At 39.2% G+C, this 24,871-nt stretch overlaps 2 protein-coding genes across 2 annotated transcripts in view; one reads left to right on the top strand and one right to left on the bottom strand.

The window, feature by feature from the left end:
* Positions 1–447: 447 nt before the first annotated feature.
* Positions 448–2,125, top strand: s100t (S100 calcium binding protein T). Its single transcript, XM_047356861.1, has 3 exons — positions 448–595; positions 1,419–1,581; positions 1,655–2,125. Exons 2-3 carry the CDS (start codon positions 1,420–1,422, stop codon positions 1,814–1,816), a joined length of 324 nt encoding a protein of 107 aa, XP_047212817.1. The 5' UTR covers positions 448–595; position 1,419; the 3' UTR covers positions 1,817–2,125.
* A 2,833-nt stretch (positions 2,126–4,958) lies between these two features.
* Positions 4,959–24,871, bottom strand: part of chrnb2 (cholinergic receptor, nicotinic, beta 2) — a 37,896-nt gene continuing 17,983 nt past the window's right edge. The window contains exons 3-6 of the mRNA XM_047362087.1: positions 23,499–23,543; positions 16,765–16,874; positions 11,813–12,941; positions 4,959–7,985 (exon numbers count right to left, since the gene is read on the bottom strand). Coding sequence (XP_047218043.1) covers positions 7,836–7,985; positions 11,813–12,941; positions 16,765–16,874; positions 23,499–23,543 — 1,434 coding nt within the window. The 3' untranslated portion in view covers positions 4,959–7,835. The remainder of the gene's footprint in view (positions 7,986–11,812; positions 12,942–16,764; positions 16,875–23,498; positions 23,544–24,871) is intronic.

The raw sequence follows: 24,871 nt of genomic DNA, 5'->3' as shown, positions 1-24,871 counted from the left end.
AGTACTTTTCCCTTCCACTCAACTTTCCATAAATATACTTGCATAAAGCACACTGTGAACAGCCAGCTTCTTTAGCGTGGGCTGCTGTCTGGTGAAAAACTGTCAAGTCGGCAGTCTTCCTTGTGATAGTTTAGGCCTTAATAATGTTTTTTTTTATTGGTCTTATGTAACATTCATATATAATGAGAAACTGCATTTTGGGGTTTCATTAGCTGTAAATAAAACAAATTCTCGATTTATTGAGTCTATACAATATGAGTATTTGTTTAAGAGCTGAAACTAATAACCTTTATAATGAAGTTACTAAGATGCATCTTTCAGTGTTTTCTGTGAAAAGATAATCTCCAAGTAGCTCTGCTACGAGCAGCAGGTGGACCTTTGAGTACATGTGCCCCTGACAGGTGTCCGACAGGTAAACAGAGAAGTCAGTGAGGAGAAGACGGGATGGGAGAACAGGTGGAAGGAGGGAGAGAGGTGATTTGGGTGGAGTAAAGGGGTTGTATTTAAGGCGCTGTCGTCCAGAGCCTCCCTATCAGCCGCTATCGCCTCCTCTATCTGCAGCTCATCGTCAAGGCAGAGCTTCATCTCCACTCAGGTAGGAACCAAAGACACAGAGGATCCTGGCATCTTAGACATCTCCCTTGCTATGACTGAAAGCTTACTTTTAGAGATGCAACTTATGCATCTGATACATTGTTTTTGCTTTGGTGCACAGCAAAATACAAAGGCAGAAAGAGCTTCCATCAGTTTACTAAAATGCCTCCAATCCTCAACTTAATACTGACAGAAGTGAGTCAGGAGGTGCCAAAAATGCTTTTTTATTAATTGTTGACACTGCTTATTCATTTTTTCCAGAAAACAATGCATTGAAAAGCAAAACACTGACGCAGTAGTTGGAAATGTCTCTCACAGGTTATAGGTGATGCAGTTTGGAGAAGGGCAAGACCTTACACCCGTCTCCACTGTTTTCAGCTAAAGTAAAAGGCAGATCAGGTTGCCTCTGAGTACATCTCTTCCTTTCGTTGTTTGACCAGCTTAGAGTTTCATTTCACCCATATCAGCTGGCTCGCATGTTCAACGGCCAACTCTTAGAGGTCCAAACACTAGCATAGCAGCAAACTAATTGAAGATTGGTTTTATATGTGGTAAAACTTTATCAGAAGGGGGAATCAAAACAGACCTAATTTTTCGGACGTTTTCTACTTGGCAGGTAGCAGTTTAGCTTTCTTAGTGATTATACTTCTTTACTTTTCCATGATTTTGCCCTATTTATTTCTGGGACTTCAAATTAAAGATTGCAGACAGAGGTTTTAGCTGGTATTAATTTTTCTAAAACTGAGAGAGCACCATCTGCAGGCACAGGTTCTCACAGACTGTTATGCTGTATCTCTAACCCATTCACCTGTGTTCCTTCCCAGAATGTCTTTGCCCAAGTCAGAGAATGCCTCCACCCTGGAGAATGCTATGCAGCTGATGATCCAGACATTTCACAAATATTCTGGAAACGAGGGGGACAAATATACGCTGAGCAGGGCTGAACTCAAAGAGTTGCTCACTACGGAGCTCGGCACCTATCTGGGGGTAAGAAAGCACATAACGCCACACACACAAGTATATTTTAGCTTTGTACATATTTGTTTTCTCGCAAATGCAGAATGCCCAAGACAAAGAAGCTGTGGATAAGGTCATGAAAGACTTGGATTCAAACAATGATGGAGAGGTAGATTTCACTGAGTTCGTCATCTTGGTCGGAGCTCTGACCGTAGCCTGTAACGACTTCTTCCTGGAATACAATGATAAGCCAGAGAAGAAGTGAACACCTACTTGGCTTAAAGAAATCCCCTCTTGCAAGCACAAAACCCCTGCGTTCCAGTGAGGAAATGGTAATAGAGATACTGTCATGAAACTGAAGTGCAAAAATACCTAAAAGCATACTGGCCTGAATTGTAATAGTGGCTTGTTTGTTTATTCACTCTTTAATGTCTCTTTATAACTGTGTTATTACAACGTGATGATTATTTCTCATTTCATTACCCACAATTCAATTTCTTGAAATACTTTTTGATACACCTTCAAACAAAAAGGTTTCTTTCCCTGAAAAGAATAAACATTAATTCAAACCATACTTTGTCGACTGTGTTTACTTACAGCACAAAACAAAAGGAAAACAAACTATGGACACTAGGGGGCAGCCTTAGCCTCTGGTTTGTCAAAAAGCAACATTGTGAGTTACAGTGCTCAAACTGGCGTTTCCATAGATTCAAGTTGCAGGTTTCTGTTGCCATACAAGAATGTCAACAAGAAGTCAATCATTAAAGTTAATCATTAGTTAACAGTAACTTGCTGTGGTTTGGGGGTTAGCTTTAATAAAATGGTATAGGGTTCACATGTTTATTTATTTTTTTAAAAGAGCCAGTGCACAGTAATGAACATAGTTATTCCCTGTGAATGTGCCATATTTTATCCATAGTCTAATTTTATTCTGCAGCCCTTTGCAGGTTGATAAGATATGATACGACGCTAAAATAGAAATAAAATTAAAAATACATTATACAGTGCCTTAAAAAAGGCATTCACATCATTTGACTCTTTACTACATGTTTGTACAACCACAAATTGCAGTGTATCTTATTGGGATTTTATGTTACAGACTAACAGAAAGTAGTGCATAATAGTGAAGTGGAAGAAAAATTGCAGCTGCAGGTCTTCTGGGGTTTCGTCAGAGCCAGTTTTGCGCATTTATTAAAATTTTTGCCTATGCTTTGCAAAATAGCCGAAGCTCAGTTAGAAATGATGGAATGCATCTATAAACATAAATTTTAAACTCTTGCCATAGATTCTCAATTGGGTTTAGGTCTGAACATTAATAGGGGCATCCTAACTCTTGATTATAATTTAATCTAAAATCCATTTTAGCGCTGGCTGTATGTTTAGGGCAGGAAGGTAAACCTACAGGTTTTTCATAAGACAGCTCTGAATTTAGCTTCATCCATCTTTCTAGTGGGTCTAACCAAATTCACTGTCTCTGCTGTCTCTGCTCAGCATTATCCTGTCCCCACAGCATAATGCTGCCACCGCCATGTTTAACCATGTGGATGGTGAGTTAAGAGTAATTTGATGTGTTAGTTTTCCCCCACACACAACATTTTGTGTGTTGGCAAAAAAAAAAAAAAATGCAATTCCCATCAGATAAGAGCATTGTTTTCTGTATTTGCTGTGTTGCTCCTGTATGGCTTATGGTAAACTTTAAATGGGACTTGAATGGCTTTCTTCTTGCCAGTCTTACATAAAGGCCAGATTATTAATCTTCTCTTTGCCTGTCCTGCCACTTCAGGTTGAGGACATGGTCAAGGTAGGTTTGGAGTTGCTCCTTACTCTTTCTATTTTGCAACCTAATCCTGCTTTAAGCTTCACAGTTGTATCCATGACCTGCCTGCTGTGTTCCTTGGTCTTAATGATACTGTTTGTTCACAAATATCATCTAACAAACCTCTGAGGGCTTCACAGAACAGCTGGATTTATACTGAAATTAAATACACAATGGCTGACTCCATTTATTAACTAGCTGACTTCTGAAGGTAGTTGCTTGCACTGTATTTTAGTTAGAGGTATTATACTAAAAAACCTGAATATACATTCACACTTTCAGGTTTTTATTTGTAAAAATCTTTGAAACCCATGTTAAATTGTCGTTCCACATCACAATTATGCACTAATTTGAGTCGGTCTTACATACGGTAAAAGCCCATAAAAGGTGTAGGGCTTTGAATAATTTTGCAAGGCACTCTACCAACAGACAAATAAACAGCACCTCAAACTAAAAAAAAACTAAGTACAAACGAGATGAAAAGTGTAAAAAAATACACGTGCACAATATCAACTAAACATATTTATAAAGAATAAGTGTGTTTGGGGCAGTCAAGGTAGGGGAAATTGATCCCACCAAGCTCCTCACCCCTTAGAGTGAGTTTGAATTGCAATGTAATGTCAGCTTTTTAAAAAAAAAAACCATCATACTCATTGTTTCCAGTTAATAAAATGCAATCCTGTCCTAGATTCAGAGCAGTTTTAAGAATCAAATATGCTTCTTGGACAATTTTTACATGCCTAGAAATCACACAGTCATCTGTATACATATGGACATCAGCAGTTGTGAAGACATCTGGTAAATTAGTAATATAAAGTGTAAACAAAACCAGTCCAGTTATTTAGCCTCGTGGGCCCCGTTAGGGCAGTCAAGGTAGGAGCATTTGATCTCACCAAGCTCTTTACCCTAAGAATAATACTAGACATTTGCCTGAATAAGAGCTGATGTGAGTTAAAACACCTTTCTAGAATTTGTTTGCGTGCATAAAAATCAGTGTTGTCTATTTGCATCTGGACATCAATATTTGTGCTGACATCTGGTAAACTGGTCATGATATAACAATATTATGAAGTGTAAACAAAACTAGTCCAAGAATGGAGCCTTGTGGGATCCCTACAGGAGAGTCGAGGTAGAGAGATTCCGTCACGCCACAAAAATTCATTGCTTTATGTTTGAAAAGTATGATTCCATCCAAATAATGGCTTTACAGGAATTAAAGTGTGTTAATTGAGGTAAATAAATGCTGTTAAATTTAAAACCATATAACAATTACATCAAAACAAATACCCTAATCAAGCTGAGATTTGGCTTTTTCTATATGTGTATGCGATAAACTAAATTTCCGTTTCTACAGCAGATAATTGAGAACAATAAACCCCAACCACCCAGGATTATTTAAAAGATTCCCAAAATACGCCTGTGTTTGCAAAAAGGATGCAGCAAGATTCCACATTAGAAAGCCAACAATGTTTATTTTCTTATCCTGTGGTGTAAAAAAGATAGAAAACTGAAGTGGACTGATTAGCAACACAGTAAAGCTTTTGTGTATATGTGAAAAAGAGAAGGAATAAAACAAGACACACAGACATGATTAATCTGAACCTACAACCTTTATTGGAGGGGTTAAGGTGAGCAGATTTCAGAGTCAGGAAAGGGGGAAGGTGAAGGATGGTGGAGCATAATCATCAGAGAGGAAGTGAGTCAAAAAAGGAAGGAGAGCATGAAGGTCGAATAGAGCAAACAGAGTAGCCAGGAGCACTTTCTCTGTGCAGAGCCATGCAGCCAACAGTATTTACGGGTCTCTGAAAGGCCTTTCACACTTGTTTGAGATCTGCCAGGGATCCCCACGGGTAATTCCATCCTCGAGAGGCAGAGAGGGAGACAGCTCCCAGCGAGTGAAGCTGCAGACTTGGCCACATGACTGTAAAAAGCTGGAGAAACTCGCTGACAATGACAATGACAGTGACAGAATAGCAGTTTTTAGGTGTCCTTTTCCCTTATAGTGAAACACTGTGAGTCTTTTCTCTTTTCTAGTCCCACTTTTTTTTCATCTTTCCACTAATTTTGTTTGCCTTTTTTCCATCTACCACAACTTTACAGTTGATCCTCTTGAGCTCCTTCTTTATTTTGTAAGATTTTAATTGCACATGTGATTGCAAAGGTCCTTTTGCATCTTCAGTGGGTGTCAAAGACCCTGGGAACATTCTGGAAACAAAAATGCTGTAAATGAAAACATTGCATTCATGGGCATGTGATTACTACTATTGTTTAATGGACTAACTTCCAGACATTTGTGAGTTTGAAAGACCAAAGGAAGGGATTGTGTAGGGCGATAGGTTGGGAGGGACTAATTGAACACATGGTGGGAAGACACACATTCTTTATGCTGTAATTCTCAGATGTGAAAGTACAGAAGGGTATGCACATTTACACATTCAGGCTTTGAGCAAGAGGATTAAAGATGCACCAGTCAGACTTTTGTGGCCGTTCTAATATCCGACTTTTCAAAAGCTCTGAGTTACCAATATCAAAATGATTCGCTTCTGATTTCTCTATAGGAGTTGTACTATTAAAGGATAAAAGAATGGCAATGAAAGGATTTATTTTCTAATTTTATTCCTAAGATGCCGCTGGGGCACAGAAATTTGTATTTAGGTAGCCAGGTCTGAACAGCAATAGTGTATGAAGGTGAACCTGAAATAGATCTTCTTGTAACATTGTGGACTAATAAATGAATTGATGTATGAAAGGCAAGTACTTTTTTGGACATTGCATTGTTCACCGGACCAAGAACCCAAGAGGATCAGATCTACAGCAGAGAGGTACAAAATGACTAGATGTGTCACCAACAAGCTTTTACTATTTTAACTAATTTAAAAACAATAACAAAATGAATAAATGTCATTTTAAACTATTAAGTGTCTTAAAGTAGTGGTTAGCACACTTAGCATTACAGAAACAGTAGGGTCTGCCTGTATTCCCTAGAGAATATAGATCCTAAAGGATTTCAACATTGCCAAATCACACATGTTCTATAACAGGTTGAAGGATCAAAAAAATTAAGCAAAGGAACTTTGCTGCAATATATTCAGTCTTCCTGTCATCTGCTCAAAGTCTTGCTCTCTCTCACAGCCTAAATGAACCTTCTCGTGATGTCATGGACAACCCTGCCTACTCTAAAAACCTTCTCACATACCTGTTCTTCCTCTGATTTTAAATTTAAATGCCTCACAATGTGCAATATATAGGTAACTTTGAGTTTTCCAAATATGCTGCCTGCACTGAACAGAGAATTATGTCTTATCTGGAAGCTGGTTTGACTAAATCAGATCACCAGACGTTTTGTTTTATTTTTGGTGCATCTCTAAAGAGGAGAACCGAAAGCAAAGCGGTATATGCAAGACACTGCTTTAGTCTTGTGGTTAGAGCAATGACAAAAAGTAAACAGCCATGTAACCATGTTAATTCACATTTATCCCAAAGTCTCTTTGGGATTGATTTATAATGTAACTGTTCCAACTACTGACCTTTACCTACTCCTAACCCAGTACTCCATCTGGTTAAAAAAAAATCACATTCCAGTGTCCAGCACATATACTGTTCTGTTGCTACAGCAATTTTAAGCAAAAAAAAAAAAACTGACCATGCATGACTTTTCAGTAATATTGCTGCCTTGTTTTCCTTTAGGGTAAGCATCCTCTTTATATTTCCTTTTAATCTGCAGCTCTTACACATATGGTATTGATGTGCAGGACACAGGCTGTGCAGTACAGTTGAAATCGCATTCCTTTTATATCTATACAATCATACAACACACCTAGCCTCTCGAACAGCAACAAACGTTTGCATGAACTGATATTAATTTTTAATCAATGCTATATGCTTGTGGGAAGCTGCTATGCTATGATAAAATATACTGAATCAGTTCACCGACATAGTGAATTTCTTGGCAAAAAAAAAAAATACAAGCAGCTGAATGAACCTTCCTTCCCTCTCTGATGCTTAATATGAGTCAACATTATCATAGTCATTTCTGTTGTCTCGTGTCATTTGGCTGGGTGCATCAAGGAGAAAATCCAGGCGTCCTCACTCCCTGAAAGGCTGAGGATGGAAGCAAGGGAGGATCTTTACACCAGAGAGGGGAGGTCAGTCTGTTTTAATTCTCCAACAACAACAAAAAATGCAGGACAAGAGTTTCACTGTATTTTCATTTATCCTCATTGAAAATTGGTTGTTTGTTCCAAAAATGTTATTATAAATTTAATGGACCGGATAGCTGTTCAGTAGCAGTTTTGATTCCAGTTCCATAGACACGATAAAACTCAGATCCCCAACCGCCCCAAAGTACAAACACACACACACACACACACACACACACACACACCCACACAGACACCTCCTGTATTTGTCCTTCTGTGCTGACTGGTCGGGGAACTGTCTATAGTTGTGTTTACAGGTAGAGGAACAATCAGCCTGGTGTGTTGATGGTTTTTGCTGTGTAATTCAGGAAGAGGGGCTGCATGAACATGCCCAACGTGCCGAACACGCAAACAAACACAAAGATCCAGAGAAAGAGACGGTCGATCACCATAGCAACGTACTTCCAGTCCTCGCTCACCTGTGGATCAAGTGGGAAGGGGGAGGGAGCATAAAAAGGGTGTGAGGGATGGGGCAACCAGAAAGATAAAAGTCAGCAGCGTACACAAGAGAAGATAAATGTGTTGCTTATGTGGAGCATCATGTGCTGTACTTTCAGGTTTTCAGGAATTTTATTTTCATTTTAAAATATAACATATTAAAGTTCACTCTAAGTTTATGGTAGATATTTCTGTTATAGATAGATAGATAGATAGATAGATAGATAGATAGATAGATAGATAGATAGATAGATAGATAGATAGATAGATAGATAGATAGATAGATAGATAGATAGATAGATAGATAGATAGATAGATAGATAGATAGATAGATAGATAGATAGATAGATAGATAGATAGATAGATAGATAGATAGATAGATAGATAGATAGATAGATAGATAGATAGATAGATAGATAGATAGATAGATAGATAGATAGATAGATAGATAGATAGATAGATAGATAGATAGATAGATAGACAGACAAGAATGGAGGGAGGTAAAGAAACAATAGAGGAAGGAGGGTTGGAAAGAAGAGAGAACACATCGATGATAAGAAGTACACATGGAAGAAAGGAAATGACACAAGGAAAGAAAAAATAAAGAAAGAATGAAAAGAAAGGATATAGTGAGGGAGGACAGAACATTTACACAGTTATACATAGTTCTCCATACTCACTATTTTCTTTTTCCATACCGGCTACTTTCCATTCTACACCCAGATCAGAAAAATACTGTAATTAAATGTGACTTTTGTAGACTTTGCAGGAACCTTGCAAAGTGACAACTTGACAAGATCTGCGTCCTTTTTCTTACATATTTTTCATACCTTCAACTTCTATATAAACCTGCCGCATTGTAATTTGATCCATTACATAAGCGTTCCATTTTTATCTCTGTGACCTTTACACTCAGCAGAAACTGACTTTGTTCTTTTCTTTTTGACTTTTTTCCTTCTCTTAAACCGCTTCTATTATGTTTCTTCCCACTGAAATCCTGCTTGGGCTTATCTGCTTGCTTTAAGCACAGGATCATAACGTGACATGCAGCTCAACAGCCTTTGGCAAAAGCCAGAAGAAATGTTTGACTTTCTAAAATGTAAATTGGAAATTATAATTGCAAAAGTATTTATAAGCCGTGAACTTTTTCACATTTTGTCACATTACAACATAGACTTTACTATGTTAGGATTTTATTTGATAGATTGAACCAGCATGCATAACTGTGAGATGCAATGGAAATTATACAGGGTTTTCAAATTTCTTTACAGTTAAAAATCTAAAGTGTGGACTTGGACTTTGACTGGGCCATGCTTTGTATTACGCTTCATGAATCAGTACTTTGTAGAACCCTTTGCTACAATTACAGCTGCAAGTCTTTTGTGGTATGTCTCTACCAGCTTTGCTCATCAAGAGAGTAAAGGTTTTCCACATTGTCCTTAGTAAAATAGCTCAGGCTCATTCAGATTGGATTGAGGTCTGGACTAGGCCATGCTAACACATGAAAATACTTTGATCTAAACCACTCCATTGTAGCTCTAGCTGTAAGTTTAGGGTTGCTGTCCTGCTAGAAAGTAAACCTCTTGTCTTCCACAGTCTAGCAGGTTTTCTTCCTCAATAAGCACCAGTCTTCCCAGTTCTGACTGGCTTCTCTGTCCCTACTAAAGAAATGCATCACTATACATCCCTATGCTATATATATATATTCTATTGGGAAATAATATATCCCTATACTGCCATTACCGTGTTTCACCGTGGAAATAGTGCATTCAGGGTGGTGTGCAGTGTTAGGTTTTCTCCACATATACTGTTTTGCAAGGCCAAAAGGTCACTTTAGGACTAATTTCTTCCACAGGTTTGCCATGACCCTTTCATGGCTTGTGGGAAACTGGGAATGGGACTTTTTAGTTTCTAAACAATGACTTAAATCTTGCCACTCTTCCATAAAAGACAGATTTGTATGACTTGTGGTTATGTCCATAGATTCTCCCACTGGAGCTGTTGATCTCTGCAGATCCTGTAGAGTTACCATGGACCTATTGGCTGTTTCTTTAAATAATGCGCTCCTGCCAGTTTAGATTACCTCTGTGCCTGCTCAATTGTGAGTCTTCAGAAACGATATAAGCAGTATCAATAAGAAAAAGGTGTATTAAGCAGCTCTTCTGTATGTTCAATGCAATATCAGCATATGATACATTCAACAGAATGAGTTGAATCCTACAAGGCTTTTTAAAAGCCACTTTAGGTCAGTTAGATGCAAACTATGTGTTCTTTGTATTCCATAAATATGAAAAAGACTCACTCAACTAGTATCCGTCCATAAAAAATGCTATTTTCTCTCCGTCTATCCATCTCCCTTCCTGTAGTTAGGTGGAGGGTTAATGGAGGTGAGCGGTTAATGTGAGGGGAGACTTTTTTCTGGCACACAGCTCTGATGAGGTCCAACATGAGTCGAGGAGAAGAGGAACGTAAGAGGCCCACAAGATGGAGGACACAAAGAGGGCGCTGACATTTGAACCCTGTGATGATAACTTGAGGAGGGGAACAGACGAGGGAGGAAAGGCGAAGGGGGGAAGGGAAGCTGAAAAACTACGCACCCTACTAGGAGAGTAAGGATTTTAACTCAGTCTACAAGCTACAGTGATGATTGTAAACTAATGTGTCCTTTTCTATGTTTCCAGGTAAAAAGCTGCAAAAAAAAACTACACCCCACTCCTCCACCTCAGCGCTTCAGCTTATTTCCACTTCTTTATGCACACGTCATGCTGCTGCTATAATTACATACTGCGCTGGATAGTCGCTGGGCTATGGCTACATCATCAGATCTGTCTGCTCTGCTGCTGGTCTGTTTAACCAGCCCGTGCATTTCAGAAGGCAGAATTAAATGGCGGAGCTGTGCAGCTGCATAACATGATATGTTATTCATCTGAGTTGCGTAGGAAACAATAATGGCTAGTAATGTATTTGGATAAAAGACGATGACTCACTGCCAAGCTGATCCACACACAGACACGAGGAATTAAATCAGACTAACACACAGGCAAGCTGACAGCCTTGGTAAAAACTATCATCACAGGCAATGTGTTGGCAAGGCAGTTGGCTGGAGTAAATTTCTGTGGCACCATTACATTTATCAGAAAATCAGCTTACATAGGAGGCAAGAAAAACAGTGAAGTTACATGCTTTTAAAGCTAAACAAAAAATTATGTGGTGAAAATCATCATCTGCAGACTTTCATTTCACTTTTATTCATTTCAACAAATGATGAAATGAAAGATTTACCTTCAGTAGCACCTGATACAGGTTTTGATTAAATCTAAAATCTAGGATTCTTCTGTTCATTTTTTAAATAAAATTGTTGAATATAGTAAAATGATATTGATAAGGCATGGGCTGATAATAGACAACCCTGAACACGAATGCTACAGTTTATAATTATTATAATTACATTGTGTAATATTACAGTTTTTTTTTAATTATAAAAATAATTATATACAATTAGAAGAAAAATAGAAAGACTATTTGACATGAAAATTTACAGTCATTGTGACTGTAAATTTTTGAATGGTAAACTGCAAAGCTCATCAAAGAAAACAGAGGAATATATTATGAAAATACTGTCTATTCTCAGAATCACAATATCACAATAACACTTCAATTGGACTAAAAGAATCAGTTTAACTAATAATAATCACGCTAAATAATAATTAAAAATTAAAAAATATCGTTTGAGTTCAAAAGTATTCATCAGGATGTGGAAAAGCCTTTGTTGTAATAATGGTGCTCACTGTGAAAATAGAATACTTACACTCTGATCGTCGTCCTCGCCCTTCATGTGGTTGGCAATGAAGCGTACTCCTTCCACGGCCTCGTCAAACCCTGGACAGGCTTGCGCCAACAAGGCCTGAGTCAAAGCAGGACCTCCAGCTGCCTGCTTCCCCCTCGGCAGGTTTCCAGAACCACCCTCCCGGCCTTCCCTCACTCTGTTTAAACCGTCCATTGATCCCCCTCCAGCACCCACCAGTTCACCTCCGAACTGCTTAACAGTCGCTCGGTTCACGTAGCACGTGCAAGGGTCCCCGTCATCTTTCCCAAAAACAGATGAGGAGGTCCCCCCTCCATTCCCACTACCACCACCAAGCCCGAGACCGACCATCAGGGCCCCCGGCTCCCCGCTACGCCCGCACTCCTTCTGCTCCTGCGCTCTCCTTCTCTGGCGCAGCCGCTGGCGCTCGCAGCTGTTGCGGGGCTGGCGCATGAAGAGCAGGGCGGGGAGCTTGTTGAGGAACACCAGCTTCACCCAGGGCGGCATGGTGTGCGTGGTGGGCGAGCGATGGTGCACGTTGAGCACGCACACGCTGGTGACGATGGAGAAGGTGACCAGAACCATGGTGAACATCAGGTACTTCCCCACCAGAGGGACGTCCAGTGAAGTTGGTGGGACGATCTTGGAGATCAGCAGCAGGAATACAGTGAGAGCCAGCAGCACCGAGATGCACAGCGTCATCTTCTCTCCACAGTCTGATGGCAGGTAAAAGACCAGGATGGCCAGTGAAGTGATGAGCACACAGGGTATGATGAGGTTGATGGTATAAAACAGCGGCTTCCTACGAATGATGAAGTCATATGTGATGTCCACGTAGGTGGGGTCAGCTGGGTTCTCATTCCGTCGACCTGGCAGGGCAATGATGTCCCACTCTCCGCTGGGCGTGAAGTCATCCATGCTGGCCACGTCTGCACGAAGCACGAGATCTATTTCTGTGCGGTCATAGGTCCAGGAACGAAATCTCAGCGTGCAGTTCTGCTGGTCAAAAGGGAAGTGCTTAACCTCGATCTTGCAGGCTGACTTATAGATCGCCGGCGGCAACCAGAAGATGCTGCCATCGTAGGACACCACCGCGTTGGAGTAGAAGGACACCTCGTAGACCCCATCCGCACTAAGACAGAGGAAGAGGGAGACGATATAGTTACATGGAGCATCTAATCAGACATCGGAGAGAGGGTTTTGTTTTTTAACTTGACTTGTGTGGGGTCTTCTCACAGTAGGCTAAGAATTAGGGAGATTTGATACACTGTTCTGTTTTTGCTTGAGTCAGTTGTCTCAGTTTTGCTGTGCGTAATGCTGACGTCACATGAGCCCCACTAGGCATCCTAAGATCTTCTGCCATACTAAGTCAGGTGTAAAACAATTGTAAACATAAAGCAGCTTTCATATGACACAAAACTGAACAAAGTAGTTGTTTAGGACATTTTAAGAAATGTTTCAAATTAAAAGGGAATACAGTGCTGTGAGAAAGTATTTGTTGGGTTTCAAATGATGATTTGGGAAAAGAAACTATCCAAACCATTTCATTAGCCACAAACAGGCCTGATTAGTGCCAGATCTCTAGGATTAGTACATCACTTAAATAGAGCCTGTCAGACAACATGAAGTACACTAAAAGAGCTCTAAAATCAGCACATCATGCCTCAATTTACACAGTGTGAATCACAGTCATTGACATCCATCAGTCTGGAAAGGGTTATAAAGCCATTTACAACATTTTAGTACTCCAGTGAACCACAGTGAAAACCATTAGCCACATATAGAGATGCAACAGTGGTGAACCTTCTCAGGAGTGGCTGGCCTACCAAGGCCTACCAGGTCAGTGTTCCTGATTCAACAACCAGACTGGGGAAAAATGGCAGGAAAGGGAGAGTCAAAGGCTGAAACCACCACTGAACCCTGAGGTCCATCTCAGATTTGCCAAAAAAAAACACCTTGATGTTTCTCAAGATGTTTGGGAAAATATTCTGACTGATGAGACAAAAGTAGAACATTTAGAAAGATTTGTGTCCCTTAATCTAAATGTAATCCCTAAATCTGGCTCAAAACTAACACAATATTTCAGAAAAAAAACTTCATACTGAATGTCAAACATGGGGGTGGTAGTTTGAAGATCTGTGGCTTTGGTGAGAACATGGACCGCTTGCCATAATTGATGGAATCATGTATTCTGCTCTCTATAGCAGAAAATCCTCAAGGAGAACATCTGTCCATCAGTGTGTGACCTTTAGCTGTAACGCACTTAGATTTTGCAATAACACAATGATCTGAAACAGACCAGCAAGAATACTTCTAAAAGGCGAAGAAAGTGGCCTAGTCAATGTTGAGATGTAAATCCAACTGAGATGCTGTAGTATGGCCCTCCAGTGTGGCATTATTAAATCAACTCTGCAAACAAGAGTGGGCCAAATTCCTCCACAGTAGTGTAAAACACATGATGGTAGCTGTTGCTACCAAAGGTGGCCATTATACGTTTTTTGTATTTAGTCTGGTTATCTTTTTTGATATTAAAATTTGTTTGATTATCTGAAACATGTGAGTGTGACAAAAAGCAAAACATAAAACCAAAATCTGTGAGAGGGCAAATACTTTTTCACAGCACTGTAACTGAGAGTGGAGGAGAAATAAATCTTAATTTTTAAAAATATTTTTTACTAAGGAAAAAACTATTTTGTAAATCACAATCATGAACACATGAAATAACAGGGTGACTCTGCTTTAAAGAAACTGTCAAAACTGTTCTCTGTCACTCCATGAGTGTGTCTATGCATTAAAATCTAAATAACAAATAAATGCTATACACAACATCATTATGTTGCCTACTCATAACTATTCTACACGACCCCACTTCAAAAGAACCAAATATCCCTTCCATCACTGGTAGACCATGTTCCTCATAAATAGCAGTACATAATATTTCTAGTTTTATAGCCAAATAAATATGAACTAGAGTAGAGTGACGCACACATGGCTGATGATTTCAAATATTTTTCAGTGCCTGTCTATATAAACATAAGGAAACAGATAATGTGGTTGAATAAATACACAGTTTAGACAGGCAACACAGTTTACTGATTTGGTCAGAAGTCACATAGAAAACATTTAGGGTCTAGTTTATATTTTTTATTTATTTACCACTTGGAGATAAATGCTGTAAAAAAAAAAAAAAAGTAACCAGAAGGTTACTCCTTATTTTAAAACAATCCTGAATTCAAAAACAATATTTTTGATACTGTTATAAAATAAAATAATCCCTTTGCTAAAGTGAGTGACAGCAACTGAGAATTGGGAATTAGCATGCTGGCCTGGGGTACACAGGATTACCAGGATCACTTTATCCAGAGTGAGGTGGTCAGTGATCTTTTAATCGTCACTAAAGTAATGACCGAAGCAGGGAAAGAAGAGAAGGCCACACAGATCACTGTTCTCTGATGAGCTGATTTGCAAACCAAAGGCTGATACGGAGTTTCCATTGCACTGAGAAAAGACGTCCTACATTTCTCTAGACGTGCAAGCAAACCCTCACAAACATATCTTATTGATGACAAATGAAATCTGCAGAGGTTTGTTTCATCCACTGCAATGCAGCTCCTGTACTGAACATCAATGTGCATGGTTTCCAATGTTTGTTAGAGAAAGATAGTGACATTATTTTTCTTTCTCCAGCCAAATTGATTACATTTTTCCAAGAAATATAGCTCTAATTATTTATGTGCTTAATAAATATATTATAAAAGACTAAACTGCAATATTCGGTTATATAATATATCAGAATGCACTGTCTGTACGCTGCAATACATTTTTAATATGAATTTAAGAAAGCCTTTGCACAGTTAAAAATTGGGGTAAACACTAGGTGATACAGAGCCTTAGAAAAAAATAGCAAAACAACCGCTAACTTGAGAAACAAATTACAGCGAATATTTAAATGTTTTGTTAAAGCACAGTGACTTGAAAGTATCAGTACCCCTTAAACCTTTCCCTATTTAGTCACATTACAAGTAGTAGCTTTCATGAATTTCATAAGGATTTTATGCAACAGATAGATCAACATAAACAGAACATAACAGGAATGTGGAAGGCAAAGGACACAACAAATCTCAAAACTGTGGCATGTAAATGCTTGGTAAAACCACATATTTTGCTTCAGTTTCAGCTTCATGTATTTGGGGGTATTTCTCTACCAGCTTTCCACATCAAGAGACTGACATTTAGTTTATTCTTCATCCTATATGCTTAAGGTTTTTGTCCTCCTGGAAGGTGGACCTTTTACCCCAGTTTCATGTCTTTTTAAGCCTCAAGCAGTTGCTCCATCCATCTTCTCTGACCAGTTTCCCTGTTATTAATAAATCATCCCCACAGCATGATGCTGCCAGCACTGTATTTCACATTGGTGATGCTGTGCTAAGGGGGAATCAGTGCAGCGTTAGTTTTCTCGCCACCCAAAGCGTTTTTTTTATTTATGCCTGACTGTAACACCTTCTTCTGCATGCTTACTTCGTCCCTTCATGGTTTAAGGGAAATTGCAAACAGAACTTTTTGATGGCCCTCTCACAACAATGGCTTCTTATCTTGCCTTTCCTCCATTAAAACCAGATTTGTGACATGCACCATTAATAGCTGCCTTGTTGACAGATTCTCCCTGCTGAGCTGTGGCTCAGTGAAGAGGATCAAATCTTTCAGACATCTCTGTGGTGGCACAGTAGTATGGTAGCATGAGCAACAAGAGGAGATTCTAGTTGACATATTCATTCATGTGTTGTGAACCTGAATGTATCATCCACTTGAAATGATTATTTAATTGAAGCTCTTACTTTAAGTACCTTACAAAGATAGCAGCTGGATGACCTGACCGGAGAACAGGGTTGAAACATGGTCATCGTCTTATGAGAAAATAACACGGCTGAGGTCATGAGCATAAGCGAGTGACTCACTTGTTGTAGAGGACCACGTCAGGCAGCCAGATGTGTTTGGAGGGCAGTCTGACCTTCAACATGCCATCAAACTCCTCGGGAACCCAAGTCAGCCGATAGTCCTGCCATTCCTGAGGGCCAATAGAAACATCATGCTTAGTCACTCATCTGCCAATCAAAAAGCAGCAAGAAGACAGCAGGGAATAGAAAATTTGCTTTTCATTTTACACTAGTCTGGTTACAAGTCAGTGGTAAAGATATGGATAAGCCCCGGTTTGTCCAACCCTTGCCAATCTTGGCATTCATGGTGACTGATTAAAATGGATACGTGCGAGTGAACATCAGCAAACCTTTGTTACACTATTTAGAAGACTGTTCTGTGTTCTGCAGGTATTGATGGTTCCACCATGTAACTTGTGCAATCACTAATACTGAGCTTTAGCTCATGCTATACTGTCCACATATGTATCCACAGTAGCTGTGAAACACTAATCATTATTTTGGTTTTGGCTCTGCATGGCTGTCCTCGGCTTCCCGACTTTCTGATGGTGAGGAATGTCTCGAGAACTCGTAGTCATTCTTCGCTTGACTACATTCACAAATCTGTGCTTGCTCAGGTTGCAAATCTATATTTGTCTCTCTTAAATTAAAATGTAGAAACATGGAATGTTTTTTACATTTTAAGTGATTTCAACATTAAATAATAAGTCTTCTTGTTTTGGATCATCACAACGGATCATCTACCTTCATCTGTTAACATCCTCAGCATCCTTCCATGTCACAATAACCATTTACGTACATATGGGGCACGAGCTCGTATGAGATTCTCCTGGTATATTAACCTTGAGTTAAAACACCATCATGGTATCATTGTATGAACACAAAAATTAAAACAAAAAATGTAGAACATGATCTAATTACTTATTAAAACAGAGAAACCACAATTATTCATACTGCTGCAAAAAATTGTCTAAAAAAAACTTACTCATATGTTGTTGCTCTTTATAGAGCCACACAAAATGACAAGCTGATATTAGCTGGTTTATTAGTGGCTATATGCTTCACTATCCAGCCTTCCATCAGCTGCTTAACAGAAATGCCGCTTGTAGCTTGCAAACAGTGTTCTAAAATATTGCTACCATGAAGACTGTCCTTGTTTTTCACAACTGTTAATATTACCAAACAGCTGAATTTGTCTTTAATGTACAGGTCCTTCTCAAAAAATTAGCATATTGTGATAAAGTTCATTATTTTCCATAATGTCATGATGAAAAGTTAACATTCATATATTTTAGATTCATTGCACACTAACTGAAATATTTCAGGTCTTTTATTGTCTTAATACAGATGATTTTGGCATACAGCTCATGAAAACCCAAAATTCCTATCTCACAAAATTAGCATATTATTAAAAGGGTCTCTAAACGAGCTATGAACCTAATCATCTGAATCAACAAGTTAACTCTAAACACCTGCAAAAGATTCCTGAGGCCTTTAAAACTCCCAGCCTGGTTCATCACTCAAAACCCCAATCATGAGTAAGACTGCCGACCTGACTGCTGTCCAGAAGGCCACTATTGACACCCTCAAGCAAGAGGGTAAGACACAGAAAGACATTTCTGAACGAATAGGCTGTTCCCAGAGTGCTGTATCAAGGCACCTCAGTGGGAAGTCTGTCGGAAGGAAAAAGTGTGGCAGAAAACGCTGCACAACGAGAAGAGGTGACCGGACCCTGAGGAAGATTGTGGAGAAGGGCCGATTCCAGACCTTGGGGGACCTGCAGAAGCAGTGGACGGAGTCTGGAGTAGAAACATCCAGAGCCACCGTGCACAGGCGTGTGCAGGAAATGGGCTACAGGTGCCGCATTCCCCAGACCTGGGCTACAGAGAAGCAGCAATGGACTGTTGCTCAGTGGTCCAAAGTACTTTTTTCGGATGAAAGCAAATTCTGCATGTCATTCGGAAATCAAGGTGCCAGAGTCTGGAGGAAGACTGGGGAGAAGGAAATGCCAAAATGCCAGAAGTCCAGTGTCAAGTACCCACAGTCAGTGATGGTCTGGGGTGCCGTGTCAGCTGCTGGTGTTGGTCCACTGTGTTTTATCAAGGGCAGGGTCAATGCAGCTAGCTATCAGGAGATTTTGGAGCACTTCATGCTTCCATCTGCTGAAAAGCTTTATGGAGATGAAGATTTCATTTTTCAGCACGATCTGGCACCTGCTCACAGTGCCAAAACCACTGGTAAATGGTTTACTGACCATGGTATCACTGTGCTCAATTGGCCTGCCAACTCTCCTGACCTGAACCCCATAGAGAATCTGTGGGATATTGTGAAGAGAACGTTGAGACACTCAAGACCCAACACTCTGGATGAGCTAAAGGCCGCTATCGAAGCATCCTGGGCCTCCACAAGACCTCAGCAGTGCCACAGGCTGATTGCCTCCATGCCACGCCGCATTGAAGCAGTCATTTCTGCAAAAGGATTCCCGACCAAGTATTGAGTGCATAACTGTACATGATTATTTGAAGGTTGACGTTTTTTGTATTAAAAACACTTTTCTTTTATTGGTCGGATGAAATATGCTAATTTTGTGAGATAGGAATTTTGGGTTTTCATGAGCTGTATGCCAAAATCTTCCGTATTAAGACAATAAAAGACCTGAAATATTTCAGTTAGTGTGCAATGAATCTAAAATATATGAATGTTAAATTTTCATCATTACATTATAGAAAATAATGAACTTTATCACAATATGCTAATTTTTTGAGAAGGACCTGTAAGTTAGGGGAATGTGTGATGGTGCGTTTAGACCGACCGCGACTCCAGCGAATTTTTCGCCTCATTCGTGCGTTGTTGCTCGCCTGACATCTTGCCAGCAATTCGCGTGGCCAACAGCCGACAACGCTCCACTCGCTCCACTCCCTTCACCGTGTCATCAAATAGGAGGAGCTTCTATCTGCTGCATGCCGGTTTCAACTCAACATGGATTTTACGGAGCGAGTCTTGGCGCTTTATTTATGGAAAGACGAACAATGCTGTTGACGTCGACGTCTCTGTTTTACCAGATTTTCCAGAGATGGAACCAGTTTGGAGTACCACCACCTACTCCAGGAGCAGCGTCTGGATGACGGTCACTTTCAGCGGTGCTTATCCAGGACCCAGTTTGAGGACCTTCTGCTCATGTTGGGGGACGAATCAGCCTCCGGGACACCAACTACAGGCGCTGTATCCCTGCTGCAGAACACCTGTCCATCTGTCTTCGGTGAGTAAAAAAATCTCAGCTCAATAGAAAGCTGTGTGTGAAGGTCACAGTTGTGCTTCACAGCTTCATGCGTGCGTTATTAACCAGTCCTTTTCAGGACTAAATTTCAAGGGCTTTTTTCAAAGTCACCCAACAACCTCTCAGAGCAAACCTTCCTTCATCCTATGTGTACATGAATGTTTCTGTCTTTTTTATATATGTGATGTTTGCGGATTGTAGGTATTGTTTTCCCTTATTCCCTTGCAGGGACTGCACTGACTGATTTGCAATGCGAATTGACGGAAAACTTCAGATTTTTCAACTCCAGCGAAATTCACTTCGAGTCCATCGCGGGTTTCGCTTCGTTCTATTCGCCCAAATCGGTCCGTCCGCATCGATTTGCATCATTTTGCTCCAACACGTAGGAAAGGGCACCGCTTCAATTCTTTATGCTTTATACAGGCACTGAAAATTCTAGTCCCTAGATTATGAAATGATTATATAGAGGAGAAAGACCACGCCTAAACCACTCCTGATAAAACACCATCCCAAACCCATCTCAAATCCTCACACCCAGTCTCCAGTTTCACCTCCGATGAATCAGTCTTTCCACATTGTTTAAGGGGCTACAGGGTTGCTTTGTTTACAATGAGATCCACCCTGAACTCCTGCCAAAGATCTTCAGAGTGCCTCCCTTTGCTTCTCCGTTCTACTTGTCACTCTCGGGTGTGATGTGCACCAGCAAAAAGGAGCAGCATTAGCGATGGCATTTTATAGGTATAGCTTTAAATTTTAAAATCTTGGTATACCTTCATACAAGTAACCAGCCTATGCTTACTGTTTACTGCATTTATGAACTTTCCCTGTGGCCTTGCTCTTTTCTACTACCCTGGCAGTTTCATATTGTGGAGGTTCCTCCAGCTATTTCTCAGTGTTAGTATTCAATTATCTATATTTTCTTTTACATTAGCACATTTGATTATGATTGGACTATATTCGTAATATTACTTTAACTGTTTGTTTGCTAATATGGGTGCACACATTTGGTAAACAACTGTTATGTTTGTTTAGATCATTAACTGTCTATGTTTAGCTTTGCAGAGTTTTAAAGAATTGTCTAGTAGGAAGTGGAGGAATCCATCAGGCTGCTGGAAGCAGGGGACTTGACTTTGTAGAAGCTGCCAAAGATCTCTACATCCCATTGATTGAAAACATTGTGTTTATGTTTTTTTTGTAGTTTTAGCATTTGTGTTGTAGTTATATTTTGTTGGTTAAAATTAGTTCCTTAGATATATCTACAGTTTCTTAGTGTGCCCCCCCACCGGTTCTTGTTTGTTGTAGGTTAGCCTCTGTGTATATATTCCTGTCTATGTTCATTTTTTGTTTGTTTGTTGCCTTTAGTTAGGTTTGTCTTAGTTGACATTTCATTTTGGGTCCTTTTTCTAGATTCATGAGTTATTTGATGGTCTATTAACTTTTGCTATCTATTTTTTAGAACAAATTAATAAGAAAATATTTTTTTATACCTTTGTCCTTGTGCCTTACTGTGTGGTCCCTCACACATATTTAACATCATTTGTCAATTATAACCACAACCTCTTTTGTGCAGATGTCCTAAGCATTTCAGCCTTTTCTCTTTGTCCCCAAACCTCTCTCCCTGAGCTGTCCATTTTATAAACTCATGTCTACATTTTTCAATTTTTGTAACTTCAAAGAAAAAATCTGAACATCTAAGCAATTTTACTGCAAACTGGTGTGGATGTTTTAAGGCTTATTAGATACTTTTGTACATCTGCTTAGCTCTTAATGGTGACTCATTAGCATTCAATCTCTTAGATCTTCTCTGTACACTGGAGGTGCCATCTTTTACGTTGAGGCAGTATCAATCGCTTTCTTGGTACAGTACTGTGCAAAAGTTTTAGGCAGGTGTCAAAAAATGCTGTAAACAAAGAACGCTTTCAGAAACGGAAGTGTTAATCATTTATTATCATCAATCAACAAAATGCAGCGAATGAACAAAAGAGAAATTTAAATCAAATCAATATTTGGTGTGACCACCGTTTGCCTTCCAAATAGCATCAATTCTTCTAGGTACACTTGCATATAGTTTTTGAAGGAACTCGGCTAGTAGGTTGTTTCAAACATCTTGAAGAACTAACTACAGATCGTCTGTGGATGGAGGCTTTCTCACATCCTTCTGTCTCTTCATGTCATCCCAGACACGCTCCATGATGTTGAGATCAGGGCTCTGTGGGGCCATACCATCACTTCCAGTAATTCTTGTTCTTCTTTACGCTGAAGATAGTTCTTAATGACTTTGGATGTATGTTTGGGTTCGTTTACTTAACAATTTGTAAATTGATAAAAATAAACAATAATTTATATTTTTAAAAGCATTTTTATTTACAACATATTTTACACCTGGCTAAAACTTCTGCACAGTACTGTATGTTGTCAGAAAACAGATAGATACTACTTCCTGCGGGGATCAATACAGTATCTTTGAATTGAATTGAATTGAATAAAGGCAATAGCTTCAGCTTGTAATAATACGTTTAACATATTTTGAGAGATTTAAAAAAAACTGTGATCATACTGATAACCACAATGAATTTGCAGATTATCTTGATACTCCATTTTCAAAATATTATGCCTAGAAAAGGACAGCCAGGAAAGTAAAACAAGATGCAACTTTTAGGGACTGAGCTGAACAAAAAAAGGAAAATGACATGAAGAAAGAGGAACACATGCATTTTAAACATGACTTAAACCAAGACAAAGAAATTTGCACCAACATTCATGGAATAATGACCACTTTTAGTCCCCAAAACCTCAGCGTAATCATCTCAAATTGATCAGTGTACATAAACAAAACCTCCAGCATGTTTGGGTGCGACTCTCTCTGATAGTAACGGTAGCCAAATTGTCACAGAGCTCTGCACCCAAGTTTATTTATTTTACCTTCAGCACAGCGAACACAGATGGCACATAAAACCTGCCACAGTGGACTGCATTTCCGTCACGCATCATAGATGTCGATGTGTTTGCTATCAAAATATAGCATCTATCACTTCATTTGTAAAGGTAAAGTGCAGAGAAAAAGGGTTTTCCTTTGTTGTTTGCTTTTCTCACACTTAAATGTTTTAGATCATCAACCAATTTTTAATATCAGAAAAACTATAGCTATAAAAAATACAAAAAGTTGTTTTCGAATGATGATTTAATTTATTGAAATAACACTACATCTAAAACAACCGTTATACCATACACATCTTAATTAGCTCTGTGTTGTACAAAAAGGTATAATAATTTTTACTTTGTGCCTAATTCACTAGCATCCTTGTTCTTTAGTTTGTTTTTCACTTGCTCAGACCTAGCAGTGACACTGAGAAATCTCATATAAAAACACTAAAAAACAAGTGTTTAACTTTTTGTATGAAATGTATTTTGTCAACATTCCTGCCTCTGTGTGTGTTTGGTGAGGTCGATGGATGTGATGAGGCACGTGAATTCTCACCTGTGTCAGCCAGACATTGGTGGTCATCACCTGCTCTCTTTCATGCTGAAACACAACACAAAAACACATTCAAGCAATAAATTCAGTGCCACCCTTCTGTCATTATGAGAGGTTCTCAACAGTATCGTGCCAGACTTTCTTGTAATCCTTTTAAAGTGCTTTTGTTAAACTGTTTCCTGGGATTTCTGAAGTATATTCTTTCAATTTAATTCAAACCACTTTGGAGATAAACAATACACTGCAACAAACAAGAAAAAGTGCTTTACTTAATGTCTTCTAGACGGAATAAAAAGTCCATTTGTAAAGCAATAACTTGTATAGATACAAATATCACAGTAAATAGATATTGCTAAAACGAAAAGTAGCTCTTTGTGGTTGAATGTCTCTGGGGCAATACGCTGTATGGAGAAGTTGGAGATTAAGGAGCAGGACAGCCTCGGGGACCAATTCTGTGCTTTTCCTTGGAGTCCTGCAGCAAAGGCAATGATGTCTACATCATGACGGATACCACTCAACCAAAGGGAAAGGGAGAAGAATGCCTGACTATAACAGCATATTGTGCAGACCTTACTCTACAAAATAGCAGGAGCTGACAGATGAGATGCCCCATTCATCACTTCATCATCTGCTATATGACAAATTTCAGTTCTTTTGAAATTACATTGTTAATGCTAAAATATGACTTTGTGTCTGTCAAACTGGTTTATCTTTTGATAGGACATTTGATTGATTCTAATAAAGAAATTGACACAAATTGTGTGCCTAAAAGTTTAAAAGTTGTTGTTTGGTAACATTTTTCAGACCCTTCTTAAGTCAGAATGATTTCTAGTCAGGTACAGAACTGGAAACATGCAAAAAGCAGCAAAAGATCAGCAAAAAAGTAGGTCTGTAGAAAAATTAATCGAGACAATTTTAAAAGCTTACTGTTGGTGTGCAAATAAGGAAGACTCAAGATTTTTGCACACCTTGCATCCTCTTTTGTTTATGTTTTTAGACATCTCTGTTCAGTTTTGACCAAAAACAGGGCTGCAAAGTATATTAAAAAGTATGTAAAGAGCTGCTTGGACAGCTATACATGTCAGGTAGTTACACACAGTAATTTGCAAAAGTATGCAAACCAATAAAAATCTCACTACATTTTTTCACATTACAACCACAAACTTCAGTGTGTTTCCTTAGGATTTTATGTGATAGACCCACAGAGAAAAAATCCCCCCAAACAATAATCTGAAAAGTGATTTAGCCTCCTTTGTTCTGGCACCTCTGGATAAAAATCCAGCGCAACCAGTCGTCCACTCACAGAGCACTGTTCAGTCCATCATAAAGTAGTTTCGCTTAGTTTATTGGCACAGTAACACAAATACAAGTGAAAC

The sequence above is a fragment of the Girardinichthys multiradiatus genome, chromosome 3 (assembly GCF_021462225.1).
Source record: "Girardinichthys multiradiatus isolate DD_20200921_A chromosome 3, DD_fGirMul_XY1, whole genome shotgun sequence".
Lineage (NCBI taxonomy): Eukaryota > Metazoa > Chordata > Actinopteri > Cyprinodontiformes > Goodeidae > Girardinichthys > Girardinichthys multiradiatus.
Note: the sequence above shows the minus strand (reverse complement) of the source record. Positions and strands in the feature narration are given on the sequence as shown.